The following is a 15575-nucleotide window of genomic DNA, read 5'->3' as shown; positions in this document are numbered from 1 at the left end:
GATCTGATTATGTCTGTTGGAATAAGCTTTTATTAACATGCACGTATGTTTATGTTAAACAAAAGGGCTTATGTAACAGTCCTGTAGCTCTATGAACATTATGTTAAAAGTAAAGCATTATCTCTCTTTATTTCTATTCTTTTTATACCACATTGCAGTTGAATTCACAAATCTGATTGGTCAGAAATGTGTGTATTATTTTTGTATAACCGGATGGCTCAGACAGCAGTTCCTGCTGTAACATGATCGATAAGTTTATATTAATGCACTCGTGTATCTATATGTTATAGGACTGGTATTGTGGACACTCCACATAATAGAAAACATGATATTTAACAAAGAAAATGTTTCATCGTTGATGTCGCCACATCTGATGGAAGGAATCTCAGAAGTCAGCACTTTGTAACAGTCATGTTGCTTTGCCAGCATGGGAAAGTCTTCAGGTCAGAGGAGATTACGCTTTCTGGTTTCTCCATACAATGACAAGCTGTGTGTTTTGAGAGAGAGAGAGAGAGAGAGAGAGAGAGAGAAAGATGGAGGGAACATCTGTTTATTGTAATTTAACATAAGTGTTGATAGGAACTAACTTCTTGGAATTTTTAAATTACTGGTAAAATGTGCGACATATTGTTCATTAATAAATTGAACATTGCAATCGTTACCAAATCACTCTGGTATAAATGGAGTAACACACTTCAGACTGTACGGTTACACAAACATAATCCACTTCATGGTGGTAACATATCACACCACTCCGATGGATATCAAGTGTTATTCCTTACGTATCTTTACATATTTGATTTTAATTTTAATTGTGTTGTTTTGTATATGTTTTTAATAGAATGCTGCAGTTACCCTGAACTCACACCAGCAGCTATTTGACTAATGTTCAATCAGAGCTGACAATTTTACGGCAACAGTAGGCGAAGGAATCATTATCACTGTAAAGTAGGTGGGGTGAGTTTTGAAGCTGATTTAAAAGCAATTAGGCAACTACCAGTGAGAAAAGGGAATGGTGGTTTGTTTTTTCCACAGACTAGGAAACATTATATGTGTTTTTTCAGGTTCCACAACTATATTCCTACTCACAGATGGATGCACTGCATGGATTTGTTTTATACCCAGGCATTATCCCCCTGCAAAATATTATTTTTTTACTGGAAAGACATTTGACTTTTGATAAAATTGTTGTGTACGTATCATATAGCTAGCTTGTGCGGATATCAATGTTGTGCTCACCTGCAGCTACCCCTTGCTATTACCTGGTGCTTGGGGCGTAGTTACACATGGGGATGAGTAACATGTAATCTTGCCCCTATTCTGGCTGGCTGCTGGTGGGTGAGGAAATACAGTATGTTAACCTGCCTCAATGGATTTTCATGAAGTCTAGAAGTCTAGTGATGTGAGAATAAGGATATTATCTGGAATCCCACCAACAGTTTATTTGTAGTTAATGTTTATACATAAAAACAAATATAGTGCCCTTCACTAATATTGGCACCCTTGGTAAATATGGGAAAAACTGTCTTTATTGTTTAACCTTTTGATCTTTTGTTAAAAAAAATTCTCAAAAATACTCTGCTCTCATGAATATCAAACAATTGCAAACAAAACACAGGTTTATCAAAAATATCTTTGCTAAATATAGGTGTGCAACAATTATTGGCACCCCTATGAATTCATATGACAAAAATATATGACTATGACTATGACTTCCTGTTTCACAGGGGTATAAATATGAGGTAACACATAGGCCAAATTCCCTTAGTCATTCATATCAATGGGTAAGACCGAGGAATATAGCTGTGATGTGCAGCAAAAGGTTGTTGAGCGTCACAAAATGGGAAGTCGCTATAAGAAAATAGCACAAGCATTGAAAATGTCCTTTTCAACCATCAGGGTGATAATTAAGAAGTTCCAGTCAACTGGAAATGTTATGAATCGACCTGGAATTGGACGTGTGTCTGTATTGTCTCAACGATCTGTGAAGAGGATGGTTCGAGTGGCCAAAAAATCTCCAAGGATCACAACTGGAGAATTGCAGAAGTTAGTTGTGTCTTGGGGTCAGAAAGTCTCCAAAACTACAATTCAAAGTCGCCTACATCACCACAAGTTGTTTGGAAGGGTTTCAAGAAAAAAGCCTCTACTCTCATCCAAAAACAAACTCAGCATCTTCAGTTTGCCAGACACTACTGGAACCTCAAATGGGATCAGGTTCTGTGGTCCAGTGAAACCAAAATAGAGCTTTTTGACAATAAACACCAGAGGTGGTTTTGGCCCACACAGAGAGGTAGCCATATGGAAAAGTACCTCATGCCCATGGTTTAATATGGTGGTGGCTCTTTAATGTTTTGGGGCTGTTGTCAGAAAGCTTAAAATAGGCTGTTGTTGGATCTTCCAGCAGGACAATGAACCAAAACATACATCATAATCAACACAAAAATGGTTTACTGACCACAAAATCAGGATCCTGCCATGACCAGCCCAGTCTCCTGACTTGAAACCCATAGAAAACATGTGGGGTGAACTGAAGAGGAGAGTCCACCAGAGTGGACCTCGAGATTTGAAGGGTCTGGAGAGATTCTGTATGGAGGAATTGTCTCGGATCCTTTGCCATGTGTTCTCCAACTTCATCAGGTATTATAGGAGAAGACTCAGAGCTGTTATCTTGGCAAAGGGAGGTAGCAGAGAATATTGACTAAAAGGGTGACAATAATTGTTGCACACCTATACTTAACAAAGATATATATTTTTTGATAAACCTGTGTTGTGTTTGTAAGTGTTTGATATCCATGAGAGCAGAGTATTTTTGTGAATTTTTTAAACAAAAGATCAAAAGGTTAAACAATAAAGACAAATTTTCACAGCCTTCTTTGATCACCAAGGGTGCCAATATTAATGGAGGGCACTGTATGTTATCATGAATTCTTATTTATTGCATTTCCACCACTTTCTTGTCAGTGTATATAAATTCACTGTCCAGCTTTTTATTTAAAATTTTGGCACATTTCAAACCTTGAAAAACAATTCAAAACATCTGTATGGATTATGTTTACAATAAGAATATCATGACTACATGTCTACATAATGTAGATGCAGATGACAGGAAATTTTCAGGCAAGCTAAGGTAGATATTTATGCACAGTAGCTAAGCTAATAAACACAATTCAGCCATAACATTAAAACCACCTTCCTAATATTGTGTAAGTCCTCTTTGTGCCTCCAAAACATCTCTGACCCCTTCAAATCATGGACTCCACAAGACCTCTGAAGGTGTGCTGTGGTATCTGGCACCAAGACGTTAGCAGCAGATCCTTAAAGTCCTGTAAGTTGCGAGGTGGGGCCTCTATAGATCGGACTTGTTTGTCCAATAAATTCCACAGATACTCGATCGGATTGAGATCTTGAACTTGAACTCTCTGTCATGTTCCCCACACCATTCCTGAACAGTTTTTGCAGTGTGGCAGGGCGCATCATCCTGCTGAAAGAGGACACTGCTATTAGGGAATATTGTCTCCATGAAGGGGTGTACCTGATCTGTAATAATGTTTAGGCAGGTGGAACGTGTCAAAGTAACATCCACATGAATGCCAGGACCCAAGGTTTCCCAGCAGAACATTGCCCAGAGCATCACACTGCCTCTGCCGGCTTGCCTTCTTCCCATGGTGCCAGGTATTCCCCAGGTAATCGACGCACACGCACCCAGCCTTCCACATGATGTAAAAGAAAATGTGATTCAGACCAGGCCGCCTTCTTCCACTGCTCCATGGTCCAGTTCTGATGCTAACTTGCCCATCACAGGCGCTTTCGGCAGTGGACAGGGGTTAGCATGGGCACTCTGACCGGTCTGCGGCCACACAGCCCCATAAGTTTGTCCTTCCATGGACCACTTCTGGTAGGTACTAAGCACTGCATAACAGGAACACTCCAGAGGACCTGCTGTTTTGGAAATGCTCTGACCCAATCATCTAGCCATCACAATTTGGCCCTTATCAAAGTCACTCAAATCCTTACACTTGCCCATTTTTCCTGCTTCCAACTTCGTTCAACTTTGAGAACTGACTGTTCACTTTCTGTCTAATATATCCCACCCCTTGACAGTTTTAATGTTTAACTTTAATGTTATGGCTGATCGGTGTATATTAGCTATTTAATATCTATATTAGCTATATATAAAATGAGGCTGAAATAATGAAGGGTAGCAATTAGTATTTCATGACTGTTCGACGTAAGTCATTTATCAATACATCTTCCTACATCTCTTCCTAGTATACATTCATAATCATACATCATGGATTAGTTGTTATGCTTGACAATGACATCCGCTTTTCACACGAATATGTGCTTCAACCAATCACTCACACTTAAGGTGAAATAACACCAGCACCAGGCTGCAGTGAGTCTCTCTCCTAGTTTGGCCCTACCAGTGAAACCATGGCAACTGGGAGTAAACTAAAGACACAACAACAGCGACCAGTGTAAAGCCATTTGAACGACACAAGGTGAAATTTGCTGCTGGTTTTTCATTAGGATTCAAAGTGTTACTTATCTTAAAGCAATAGCTTGGCAAATACATTTTATCAGCTAAGTGTGTCTTAAATGATGACCATGCTCTCTAGGTGGGAGGGATGGCATACTCTCTCTACTGTCAATCACAGTAACACTAGCCAATCACAGATGTCTGTGAGCTCATGCATGCAGAAGAGGGCAGGCAGTGATTTAAAAATAAATATAATGAAGTATAATATTTATTATTAAATTATTTTAAAAATGACAGCAAGCAATCTTGCAACAAAAGAAACTATTTATTTGGAATATGCATTACCAGTACAAATTAAGAGACCAGAAAACCTACACCTTGTTAGTTTTTTTTTCCTTCACAAAAACAAGTTGGAATTGAAAAGACAATAATTTGCTGTTCCGTTTTTAATTCCTTATTATACATATGCAGAGATCTTAAAAGTTAAAACTCAGCAAGAGAAAGTCTCCGCGCTTTATATATATATATTTATTTATTCATTTATTTATTAAAAAAAAAAGAAAAGAAAAAGAAACATTCAAAAACACTGCAGGATATTTTTTTTAAAGAACAAAAGACATGCAACAAAGTAAACATTTGATGTTTTACAAATTGCTTCATATGCAAAAAAACTAAAAGCATCATTACATGAAGCTTTCAACAATACGATGAAACCGGGCAGGCGATGAGAGACGTGTGTGTGTGTGAGAGCGTGTGTTTAGGGTTATTATGTCACTCTTCAACCCAGATTTGACCAACTGTGTTTCTGTGTGAATGGATGGCGTTTAGCACTTATTTTTTTTCTCTAACACAAGCACTGATGTGGCTCTCTGAGTTACAACAAATCAGCAAGTTTGTTTATTATATTATTGAACGTTATCTAGCTTAGCGATGGATGGTGCGTCTAACTGAACAGTCTACACTAACACTTGCTGTTAGGCTTTTTTGAGGAGCTACAGGTCATGCTAGAATAATAATTTATGCAGATGGAGCTTTTTTGGACCTGACTGATTCCTGTTGCCAAACAGGAGTGTCCGTGTGTGTCCAGAGTCCAGCACTGTTTGGTGATTTTCAGGTCTAACACACAGTCATTCAAGTCATTATTTAAAGGAAGTTTGGCCAAAAATGACATTGTCATTCTTGTCAATACTGTCCCTTTAAAACCCCATTTGTAGATGTGTTAGAGATCAGGAAATCAGCAAACTATGCTGGACTCTCAAGACACGGAAATAAAGGGTCCTCTTTCTTAATGGGTGCTCATTATAAAATGTCATGATATAGCTTAGTGATGGATGGTGCATCTAACTAAATAAATTACAGTGTTTAATGTGACAAAAAAGCTTTGCTGATTTGCTACAAGCAACACGATAGAATCATAATCGATGTGCGATGCACAACACACTTGATTGTTTTGGTGTGATAAGATTAGTGTGCAGTTATACACTTTATTCTAAATTGGCCATAAGTGTTGGCCTTGTCACTTTGCGTTAGGAATTTCATATTTATTATGTTGATCAAATCCCAAAAGATTTCTTGAAGACATAGCCTGCCCATCAGAGACCCGATTCACGTTTTTCATGAAGCACAAGATGTATCATTTTTAAACTCTGTTTAAAAGAGCAAAATAAGAACAAAAAGGTGCACATCTACGTACATAGCGCATTCTTGGGCTAATTCACATTATGCTAAAGCAAGAACAAAACAAAAACAACAAACAAACAAACAAAAAAAAAGAAAAATGTCTCATAACAGAGCTGAAGCGAAAAAGAAAAGCGTATTAGGCTATTCACAACATGACGACGTAAAAATATACGCAAATGTTTTCTGCATTTTTGTGCCATGTTTCTTTTGACAAACACTACTGAATTCGGACTGCATTTTTGGTTTGGAATACGAAGCACTGGGGCTTTCGCTAAGAAACAAGCCCAGGTACAGAAGATAATACATCATTTACAATGTGGACATTGGTTAAAATGGTGAATATAAACAAAATGGACATGTCTGCTGTTTTTGGTATCAAAGTAATGACGGATATGTGATATGTTGTTGCCAAGAAAGACCATAAATTAAAAGCAAGGTTCAGTTGTCCTTAGTTGGGTTGGTTCAGTTCTTAGATGATAAAAAGGGGTCAAATGTGAAAGTGACTTCACAACAGTCACACATCAAATTTATTAGAAAATCTGATTCATTATATGTAGCTGTGAAGTCCTCTGCTGTTTTCTGAATGTTATTTAGAAGGAAAAAGAAAAAATATGTCATAAGTAAATCACATAGACACATTTACTGTATTTTCCGGACTATAAGTCACTCTGGAGTATAAGATGCACCCTCCCGAATATGCCACTTCATTTTCTAAGCCGCATTAAAGTAGTGGCATTTCCATGTTTTTGTCCTGTTAGTGTTGCCACAGGAGAGCACTCTACTGTTTTCTTTGCTACAATCTTAATCCCTCTGTCAAGCCTGGACAATATCTGAGTGTGAATCCATGCTTAGCTTTGCTGCTACAGTATTGCTAATTTCCACTATAAAAATGTTATTTTAGCACCAACTAATGGTAGTGTACCATACAGTCATATGAAACTCTATATTCATGTCACAGTTTTACAGTTAATCATAGAATTCATCAAGACTTCTACAGAAAGTATTCTTCTCTCAATCATAATCAAGCTAACCATTCTGCTGCAATCATCTTCTGTTAAACCATAAGCAATGCGTAGGATTATGCAAAAACATAAATCGGAGCACCATCTAGAGGGTTAAAAACATCTTATAGTCTGTAAAATACAGTAGTTTTAAAGTTCGCATTATTTCAAATCTGTTTGTACTTATTACAGAAGTGATTTTGGTTCACAACAGCATTTGGCTCTTCATTAACTGATGCAGTTATTATTATTATTATTATTATTTTTTAATCGCATAACTTGGTGAACTTTATTAAATTCGTTGTCGTCAGGTGACACAGATGTTACAAACTTCTTAATTTGCAAAGGCCTCTACTGCATTGTCACTGGTGGAGATTATACACGGAAAGCAACAAAAAAATATATTTTTTTGTTCGTTTTTTTTTTTTTTTTTTTTAAAGAAAGGAGGTTTTTAGGAATCAAAGACGAGCGATGTTTGTATAGCCTAATTAAAAATCAATTTCAAGTTACATGATGGAGAGAGACTGAGATACAAAATATGTCTTTATAATACAGTATGTCCCTATATTACAACATGAAGAATATGATCACGTCAAATGAACATGCAAATCATGAGTGTTTAAAATGTAGAAAAATACTTTGGCACTATGGACACAGAAAATGTTCATGGTTTCTTACCATGATAAAAATGTGAAAAGGTATGGAAAATGGGGCGTCATATGCGCCATCATTTCTATTTGAGAAATCAAGTTTGTTGTTATGATTTGTTCTTTATGTTGTTTATCTAAGAGGTAGTGTGATTGTACATTAACCCCTTCAGACCCCATGTTCATTATAATGGTTATGTTAGGTTGGAGGGATATTTGTTTTTCCATTCAATCCACTGACTTTAGGAGCTGCATCAAAAAACTATTTAAGACTGAAAAAAAATTATTTTTAACAAAAATTATAATGAATTATTGAGGATAGGAAAGAAAAATCTGATCTGAAGGGGTTAATACAAATCAAGGGCTGTATTTGAGAACAGAAACTGTGTGTGTGTGTGTGTGTGTGTGTGTTTGAGTAAAATCCTGATCAGCCTGATCGCTTCAACAGACTGATTCACTCCAAAGCATGGCAGAGACCCAGCTTAGTGAGCTAGAGAGTGCATTACTTAAACATAGTGATGAATGACCGAGAGTGACAGAACAAAAAGAGAGTCCATGGTTTGTGCAGTAGTGAGGGAACAAGAAGGAGTGAGGTGAAGAGGGGATCAGTTGGAGGTGTCGGAGTGAACACTCCCGGGTCCTTCTGTGGGTGAGGTCACTGAGGAGGGGGTAGTAGCATCCTGCCATCCACCATTAGCCTTCAGAAGAAGAAAGGACAGTACGTTAGAGAAAGGAAAGCTGGAAGATTGTCATGAAACTCAGCACAAGGTGATAATTTGCTATACGATATCCAATCAGATAATCATGTGGCATCAATGTAATGCAGATGCAGTTCAGGAGCTTCAGTTAATGTTCACAGCAACCTTCATGATAAGGAACAAAATTGGTTTTGATGACTTTTACTGTGGCATGATTGTTTGTGCCAGAGGGGCTGGTTTGAGTATTTCAAAAACTGCTGATCTCCTGACCTCCCACACTATTCTATAGAGTTTATACAGAAGGATGCAATAAACATAATAATAATAATAATTTTAAAAAATAGTTTTGCAGTGGTTCTGTGGGTGGAAACGTCTTCTGAAGAAAGACATCAGAGGAGGATTGCCATTATTGTTCGAACTGATAGGAAGGCTATAATAACTCAAATAACAACCATGGTGTGCAGGAAAAGCATCTCAAAATGCACAACACACAGAACTTGGACAGCTACAAAAGCAGTAACAATGTACAGGTGCTGATATCTATGTGTTTGTGTGTATCTACAGTACTGTGCAAACGTTTTAGGCACCCTATTTGTTTTAGTACAAACTTTCGTAGATTTTTTTATTTTATGACTTCTACATTATCGAGTTAGTACAAAATACATTTAAGATTCCCAAACATTAGTTTTCTAGCACAAAATTAAATACTACAGAAAAATGTTTGTATGTCAGTAAATAAAGCAGCATATTATGTAAGAGACCATTTTTCAGATTAAAAACACAATGAAGGCTGCTGGATTTGCTGCAAAAATAAGAAGTGAGTGCGACAGTCAAAGTCTCCAGAAGAACCGTAACTGGTTCTGTAAGATGCTCAATAAAACTTACAGCTCATTTCCTTATAAAACTGCACTAATTGTACCAGAGACTACTATTTTTATTTTTTTGTCACACAAAATATTGGCTGTGTTTCATTTACTACTGTTTACTGCTCTTAACTGTATTTAATTTTTTTTTTTATGAAATGTTTTAACTTCATTATTTTGAAGTTATCTCTGCAGCATTTCTTTGCATGTGCCTAAAACTTTTGCACAGTATTGTATGTGTATGTGTGTGTATATATACGCACACACACACATACAGTATCTCACAAAAGTGAGTACACCCCTCAGATTTTTGTAAATATTTGATTATATCTTTTAATGTGACAACACTGAAGAAACGACACTGTGCTACAATGTAAAGTAGTGAGTGTACAGCTTGTGTAACAGTGTAAATTTGCTGTCCCCTCAAAATAACTCAACACACAGACATTAATGTCTAAACCGCTGGCAACAAAACTGAGTACACCCCTAAGTGAAAATGTCCAAATTGGGCCCAAAGTGTCAATATTTTGTGTGGCACCATTATTTTCCAGCGCTGCCTTAACCCTCTTGGGCATGGAGTTCACCAGAGCTTCACAGGTTCCACTGGAGTCCTCTTCCACTCCTCCATGATGACATCATGGAGCTGGTGGATGTTAGAGACCTTGTGCTCCTCCACCTTCCGTTTGAGGATGCCCCACAGATGCTCAATAGGGTTTAGGTCTGGAGACATGCTTGGCCAGTCCATCACCTTCACCCTCAGCTTTAATAGCAAGGCAGTGCTCGTCTTGGAGGTGTGTTTGGGGTCGTTGGAAACGAAGGTGGAGGAGCACAAGGTCTCTAACATCCACCAGCTCCGTGATGTGGTCATGGAGGAGTGGAAGAGGACTCCAGTGGAACCTGTGAAGCTCTGGTGAACTCCTTGCCCAAGAAGGGTAAGGCAGTGCTGGGAAATAATGGTGGCCACACAAAATATTGACACTTTGGGCCCAATTTGGACATTTTCACTTAGGGGTGTATTCACTTTTGTTGGCAGCGGTTTAGACATTAATGGCTGTGTGTTGAGTTATTTTGAGGGGACAGCAAATTTACACTGTTACACAAGCTGTACACTCACTACTTTACATTGTAGCACAGTGTCGTTTCTTCAGTGTTGTCACATGAAAAGATATCATCAAATATTTACACAAATGTGAGGGGTGTACTCACTTCTGTGAGATACTGTATACATACATACATACATACATACATACATATATATATATATATATATATATATATATATATATATATATATATAGTGTGTGTGTGTGTGTGTATGTATACGTATATACATATTTATATTATATATATATATATATATATATATATATATATATATATATATATACACACACACACATAGAGTATATAGATATATGGATATAGCTGTAGATATATTTATACAAAACTGAGAAAATACTACTTTACTGCTGAGAATATAAATATACTGTGTTTGCTTTTCCCAGGAAGACGGGAAGCACTGCAGATGTGTAATACGGGACAGAGTTAAATGCTTGTCACTTTCACTGACACACACCATAATACTGAGCTGGGATGAAGTGGCCCACCATATAACACTCCCAGAAGAAACAAAGAGGGAAGCGGTGGTGGAAAATTATGACATTTGGAGATTGAAATGAAAACACAATGCGAGGCGCAGAAGCCATTTCTCGTTTTGAAGACAGGCCTGCTAAAGAGCATTTGGGGATATTAATAGCAAAAAGGCTGGAAATGGCAGCCGGCAGCCACTCAGCTCCAAGCCTGTTATTTAGAGCCGAGGCAGTCTGTAATCAAACAAAATGGAGGAGAGCAGAAAAAGATCTTAAAACGTGTTCGGTTACGGTGCCACGTTCCTATTTTCTACTGAAGGCATAATTACTGCTATAAAACGCTACATGAGCCATTATCAACACAGCGAACAAAGAGGGAAATCATTTGGCTGAAAAAGATTCCTCATCTTTAGACTTTAAATCGGCTTTTAGCACAAAGTCACTGCTGTCGAATGTGAAATACGGATTCCACTTCCACCTGGTAAGATATTCTAAGATATTAATGTTTAATTAAAAAAAAAACATTCAAATTAAAATATTAAAGTATGTGTGGCACTGTCGTCATTAGGACTCACTAACATATATTTATGAATACAACACAATTTCTCTTAAAGTCTGAAAAATAAATGATTTTCATTAAAAAATGATTTTTATTACATAAGATGATGTTCAGGCCTGCCTGAGAGTCACACAATAAAAGTATTAAAAACAGCTGGTTTAAATCAGCCGTTTTAAATTCTACATATGGATCATTTAGATAAAAGACATTTTGGGATTTTTAAATTAATTGTTCTAGTAAAACTGCTTTTAAATTTAAAGGCATCTGGCCAATGAGACTGAAAATGTGAGAGATACACAGAAGAGGAGGGACCTTTTTTTTTTTTTTAACCTTTTAATCCAGTTATCAAGCGGAGCAATTAGTCACATTTGTTACTAAAAGAGGAAAATTGATTTTTATGTCAGGTTTTGAAAACATTAAACCGTTAAAGAAAGCATGTTGAGATAGCTGGTCTGGACAGTTCAGGGGTCTACTAGGTTGCAAATATTTTTCCTTCAAAAGACTGCATTTAAAAAAAAAATTTTTTGATTTATTATTATGAATTTTTTTTTTTTTTGTTGAAAAAACAAACAGCTCATTCTCACATCCCTCTGATTCCCCTGGAATGGCACAGAGTGAAGGAAACGGAGGGATTGGTTGAGATTTAAATACACTCGTGTTCTTTCTTATGGAACGGCTTCGATCTCATTAGCATTTAGCAGGAAGTTGGCCAAGACATGGCAGCACAGCCGTTGACCTTACTCCTCCTCGTCCTCTCTCTCTCTACCCCCCTTCGCTCTCTTACGCTGTCAGGGCCATTAGCTCGGCGCGAATGTGATCTGAGCAATGTGCTTGGATTGCTGTCCCAAGTCCGCACTCGGCTCCCCGTGTGTCTGTCTGATCGATTTTCCCCTTTACCACATGGCTTGTCGCTGTGAATTTTGCGACCGCACCAAAACCCCAGCAGCAGCCCCCATCCGAGAGGAAATAAATAATTAAATTAGGGAGATGATGAGAGGGACGAAAAAGGCGGCAAACACAGAGGGCCACAGGCTTAGATTTAATTTGAGCATTAACGTATAGTATTTTCCTTATAGTCTTCTGTAGTTAGCCTTAGGGCAGCTATGCGGTCTAGATGGGGAGGGGATGCTCAGTGCAGACCATCTCACCTGTAAACAGCACACACACACAAACTCCTCAGCGTGGCACGTGTCAGTGCAGGTGTTTAGAGAGATCTTATTGGACGTGACGGGTGTGTCCGAGCCCCGTGGCTTTCACAACACGCGGCCGATCACACTGGGTGACTGTGGATCAGACATGTCCCACAGAGTGCCGTTCTGAGCCCTATGGCTTTAAAATAATTGGTAGAGGGCACAAGAAAAAAAAAAAAAAGGAAGGTATTTTTTGTTTTCTTACATTGATGCCCTGCGGACTGTACATCTGGTTGGCTGTGAGGCCATCACTGTATCCTCCTGTCTGACTGATAACATGGCGAAGGGTATCCACCTGAAAATGCACAATAAACAACATAACAAGGTCAGAGCAGACGCACACGCAAATAAACAAAGCAAGGTCGACGAGAAAGCACAAACAGCAAAACAAAACCTAACAGAAAAAAGCACAAGGTCAAACAACACGGCAGCAATGAGCGAGACAAAGAAAACAACAATACAAAGTAAACACAATCACATAAACAATGTAAATACACAGAAAACTAGTAAAAAAAATGGCAACAAAGGAAAAAAGTAAAACAGAACATCTGCATAATTCTTGTGGCAGTGAGTCAAGGTGACTGAACATTCGTTATAATTGTTGAGAAGTTTCTTCCTTTGTTGTTCTGAATTCAAAAGGTACAACAGTGCTGCTTAAGGTCCAAAATGTATTTTGTTTACATATATTGTACATCTTTTTGTTGCAGGTTTTGACAAGTTCAACAGCGTTGTTAGCTTTTTACACTTGTAATGTCTATAATATTATTATGAATTACATAAGTGCCAATTTGATGTTCTTAATCACTAGTTTTACTAACTGCGTATCTTTAAATATATGCCGTTAAAACCAATATTGCAGTAATATTGTAAACCATGCTAAACAGTTACGCAACTATAACGATATTAACATTAGTTCATTACTAAACACTTTGATCAGAGACTCAATGTTTGTCATTTTCGATGCATTACTAATCAGAAGTTTGAGCATCACTGTAATAATGGCAGAAGTTGTTTAAAAGGTTTGTGCGAGAGGATGTCCCGTTATTATCTGTCAGCTAATGATGAGATTTAAGATGGAAATGAAGACTTAGTATTAGCTCAGTGCGTTCCCAATAACAGGATACCAGTTTCAAACTTGCTCGTCTGCTTGTACATCTCTGCTCCCTGTAGCCTGCTCTTGTCTTTATACACCACCATGTACCTTTAAGTGGATTCTTTATTAGAGTAAATGTCCAGCGTATGAGGTGACCAGACTGATGTGAACTGTACCTGCGACTGCACGTTGGCTCCCACTTGAGCCCCCTGGTATGAATCGCCATTCATTGACTGCACACTCATAAACAAATCACCAGAGTTGGACATGTTAAAAGAGCCAGCAGAACCTAAGAGCAGAGGAGGGAGAGAGAGAGAGAGAGAGAAGAGGAAAAAGAAGCAGCAGCACAAAGACCACAGAGAGAGAGAGAGAGAGAGAGAGAGAGAGAGAGAGAGTGAAAGAGAGAGAGAGAGAGAGAGAGAGAGAGAGAGAGAGAGAGATGGGGGTGGGGGTAGAGAGAGGAGAAGGAGAAAAAGCACATGCGGAAGTACAGTTAGACAAGCGTAACAGAGCAGAGAGAATGAGCAGCCCATAGAGAGCAGAGCATCAGCACTAAGGCTGAGCAAGAGATAACGCTGTAGGACAGGTTTAAAGCAAGAGCAGGCAAGTTGTAATGTTAGCTAGCTAATGGAGGAAAGTACTTGTCCTACATACACTGCTGTGTAAAAAAAATTGAAAGCAAGCCCAGAATGGATTTCAGTGAAATTTAAATCCTTGTAAAACTGCATTACAAGGCATTTTACATTTTTATACAAACGTGATAACCTCAACTCAGCCAATAACAGAAAGGTTTATGAAGCGACTACCATGTTCCTTTCAGCTCTGTGAACCAAAACCTATAAAATGTGAAGTGAGGAAGCATGACCTCTGTTAGGGGGTTTTCATGGTTTTGGGACGAAAGGTTGATTTGAACCGCTCAGTATCGCTGATAAAACGAGTAATCCCAAGAGTACTGTTATACTTACAATGCGTACATGCTCAATATCTTTGAGCATGTGCCTATTTTATGTTTAATGGTACTATTAACTGACCAATAAAATCATTACCTGTATTCTCTCATAAGCTCCATTTACACCTGGTCATTTTTCAGAGGTGTTTTACAGATCAATAAAAGATTTACTCAAAGAATTGCTCAAACCACGTCTGAGACACGTTTTAGCCACATATTACACAAGTGTAAATGCATCTGATTCTCCAAGACACATTTGACAACGCACAAGTTCTTTGAATGCAGATGTTCGTGTTTTAAAAAAAACAGCAAAAAAACAAAACAAAACAAACAAAAAAAAAACCGTTAACGAGATTAAACACAGCACAAAATATCGTGGAATTCAGGAAAACATCTAAAAACATTGAACAACACTGGAAGTTGGTGTTTGAATGTAATTATCTAATTTGCATATGAACAGTGTCCAACGGGAAATTAATTTGACTACAAGTGTAAATGCATGTGGTTTAAATCTTATCAGGATCCAAACAAGGTGCATGAAATGGACAGGTGTAAATGGGGTCGTAAATTTGAATTTGACACACAGTCTATGTCAACCATTGACACCAAGACACATACTAAATAGTTCTAAATACTGAGGCTTAAATAAATAGAAGTGTTGTGAGGTAGACCAATGAAAATAATGCTGAAGGTCCAATAGGCATATTTATAAAACCTATTTTGACTGTTTGAAAGAATGACGTAAGACTCAGGTGTGTATAAGCCGAAGACAATTACACTAAACCTGCGTTAGTCCAACATGTATCTATTAAACTATTGAGAGTCA

General features: G+C 37.8%; 1 protein-coding gene across 2 annotated transcripts in view; it reads right to left on the bottom strand.

Annotated features, from left to right (window-relative positions):
• Window positions 1-4792: 4792 nt before the first annotated feature.
• The window catches only part of LOC128614673 (pre-B-cell leukemia transcription factor 1), an 84979-nt gene continuing 74196 nt past the window's right edge, over window positions 4793-15575 (bottom strand). Inside the window, exons 7-9 of one of the 2 annotated variants that reach the window (XM_053636216.1) lie at window positions 13977-14089; window positions 12913-13002; window positions 4793-8506 (exon numbers count right to left, since the gene is read on the bottom strand). In XM_053636216.1, coding sequence (XP_053492191.1) covers window positions 8414-8506; window positions 12913-13002; window positions 13977-14089 — 296 coding nt within the window. In that variant the 3' untranslated portion in view covers window positions 4793-8413. The remainder of the gene's footprint in view (window positions 8507-12912; window positions 13003-13976; window positions 14090-15575) is intronic. The other variant, XM_053636215.1, reaches the window with a different exon arrangement.

This window comes from Ictalurus furcatus, chromosome 11, assembly GCF_023375685.1.
Source record: "Ictalurus furcatus strain D&B chromosome 11, Billie_1.0, whole genome shotgun sequence".
In the NCBI taxonomy this organism is placed as follows: Eukaryota; Metazoa; Chordata; class Actinopteri; order Siluriformes; family Ictaluridae; genus Ictalurus; species Ictalurus furcatus.
The sequence above is the reverse complement of the archived record's forward strand: the minus strand, read 5'-3'. Positions and strand labels throughout refer to the sequence as shown.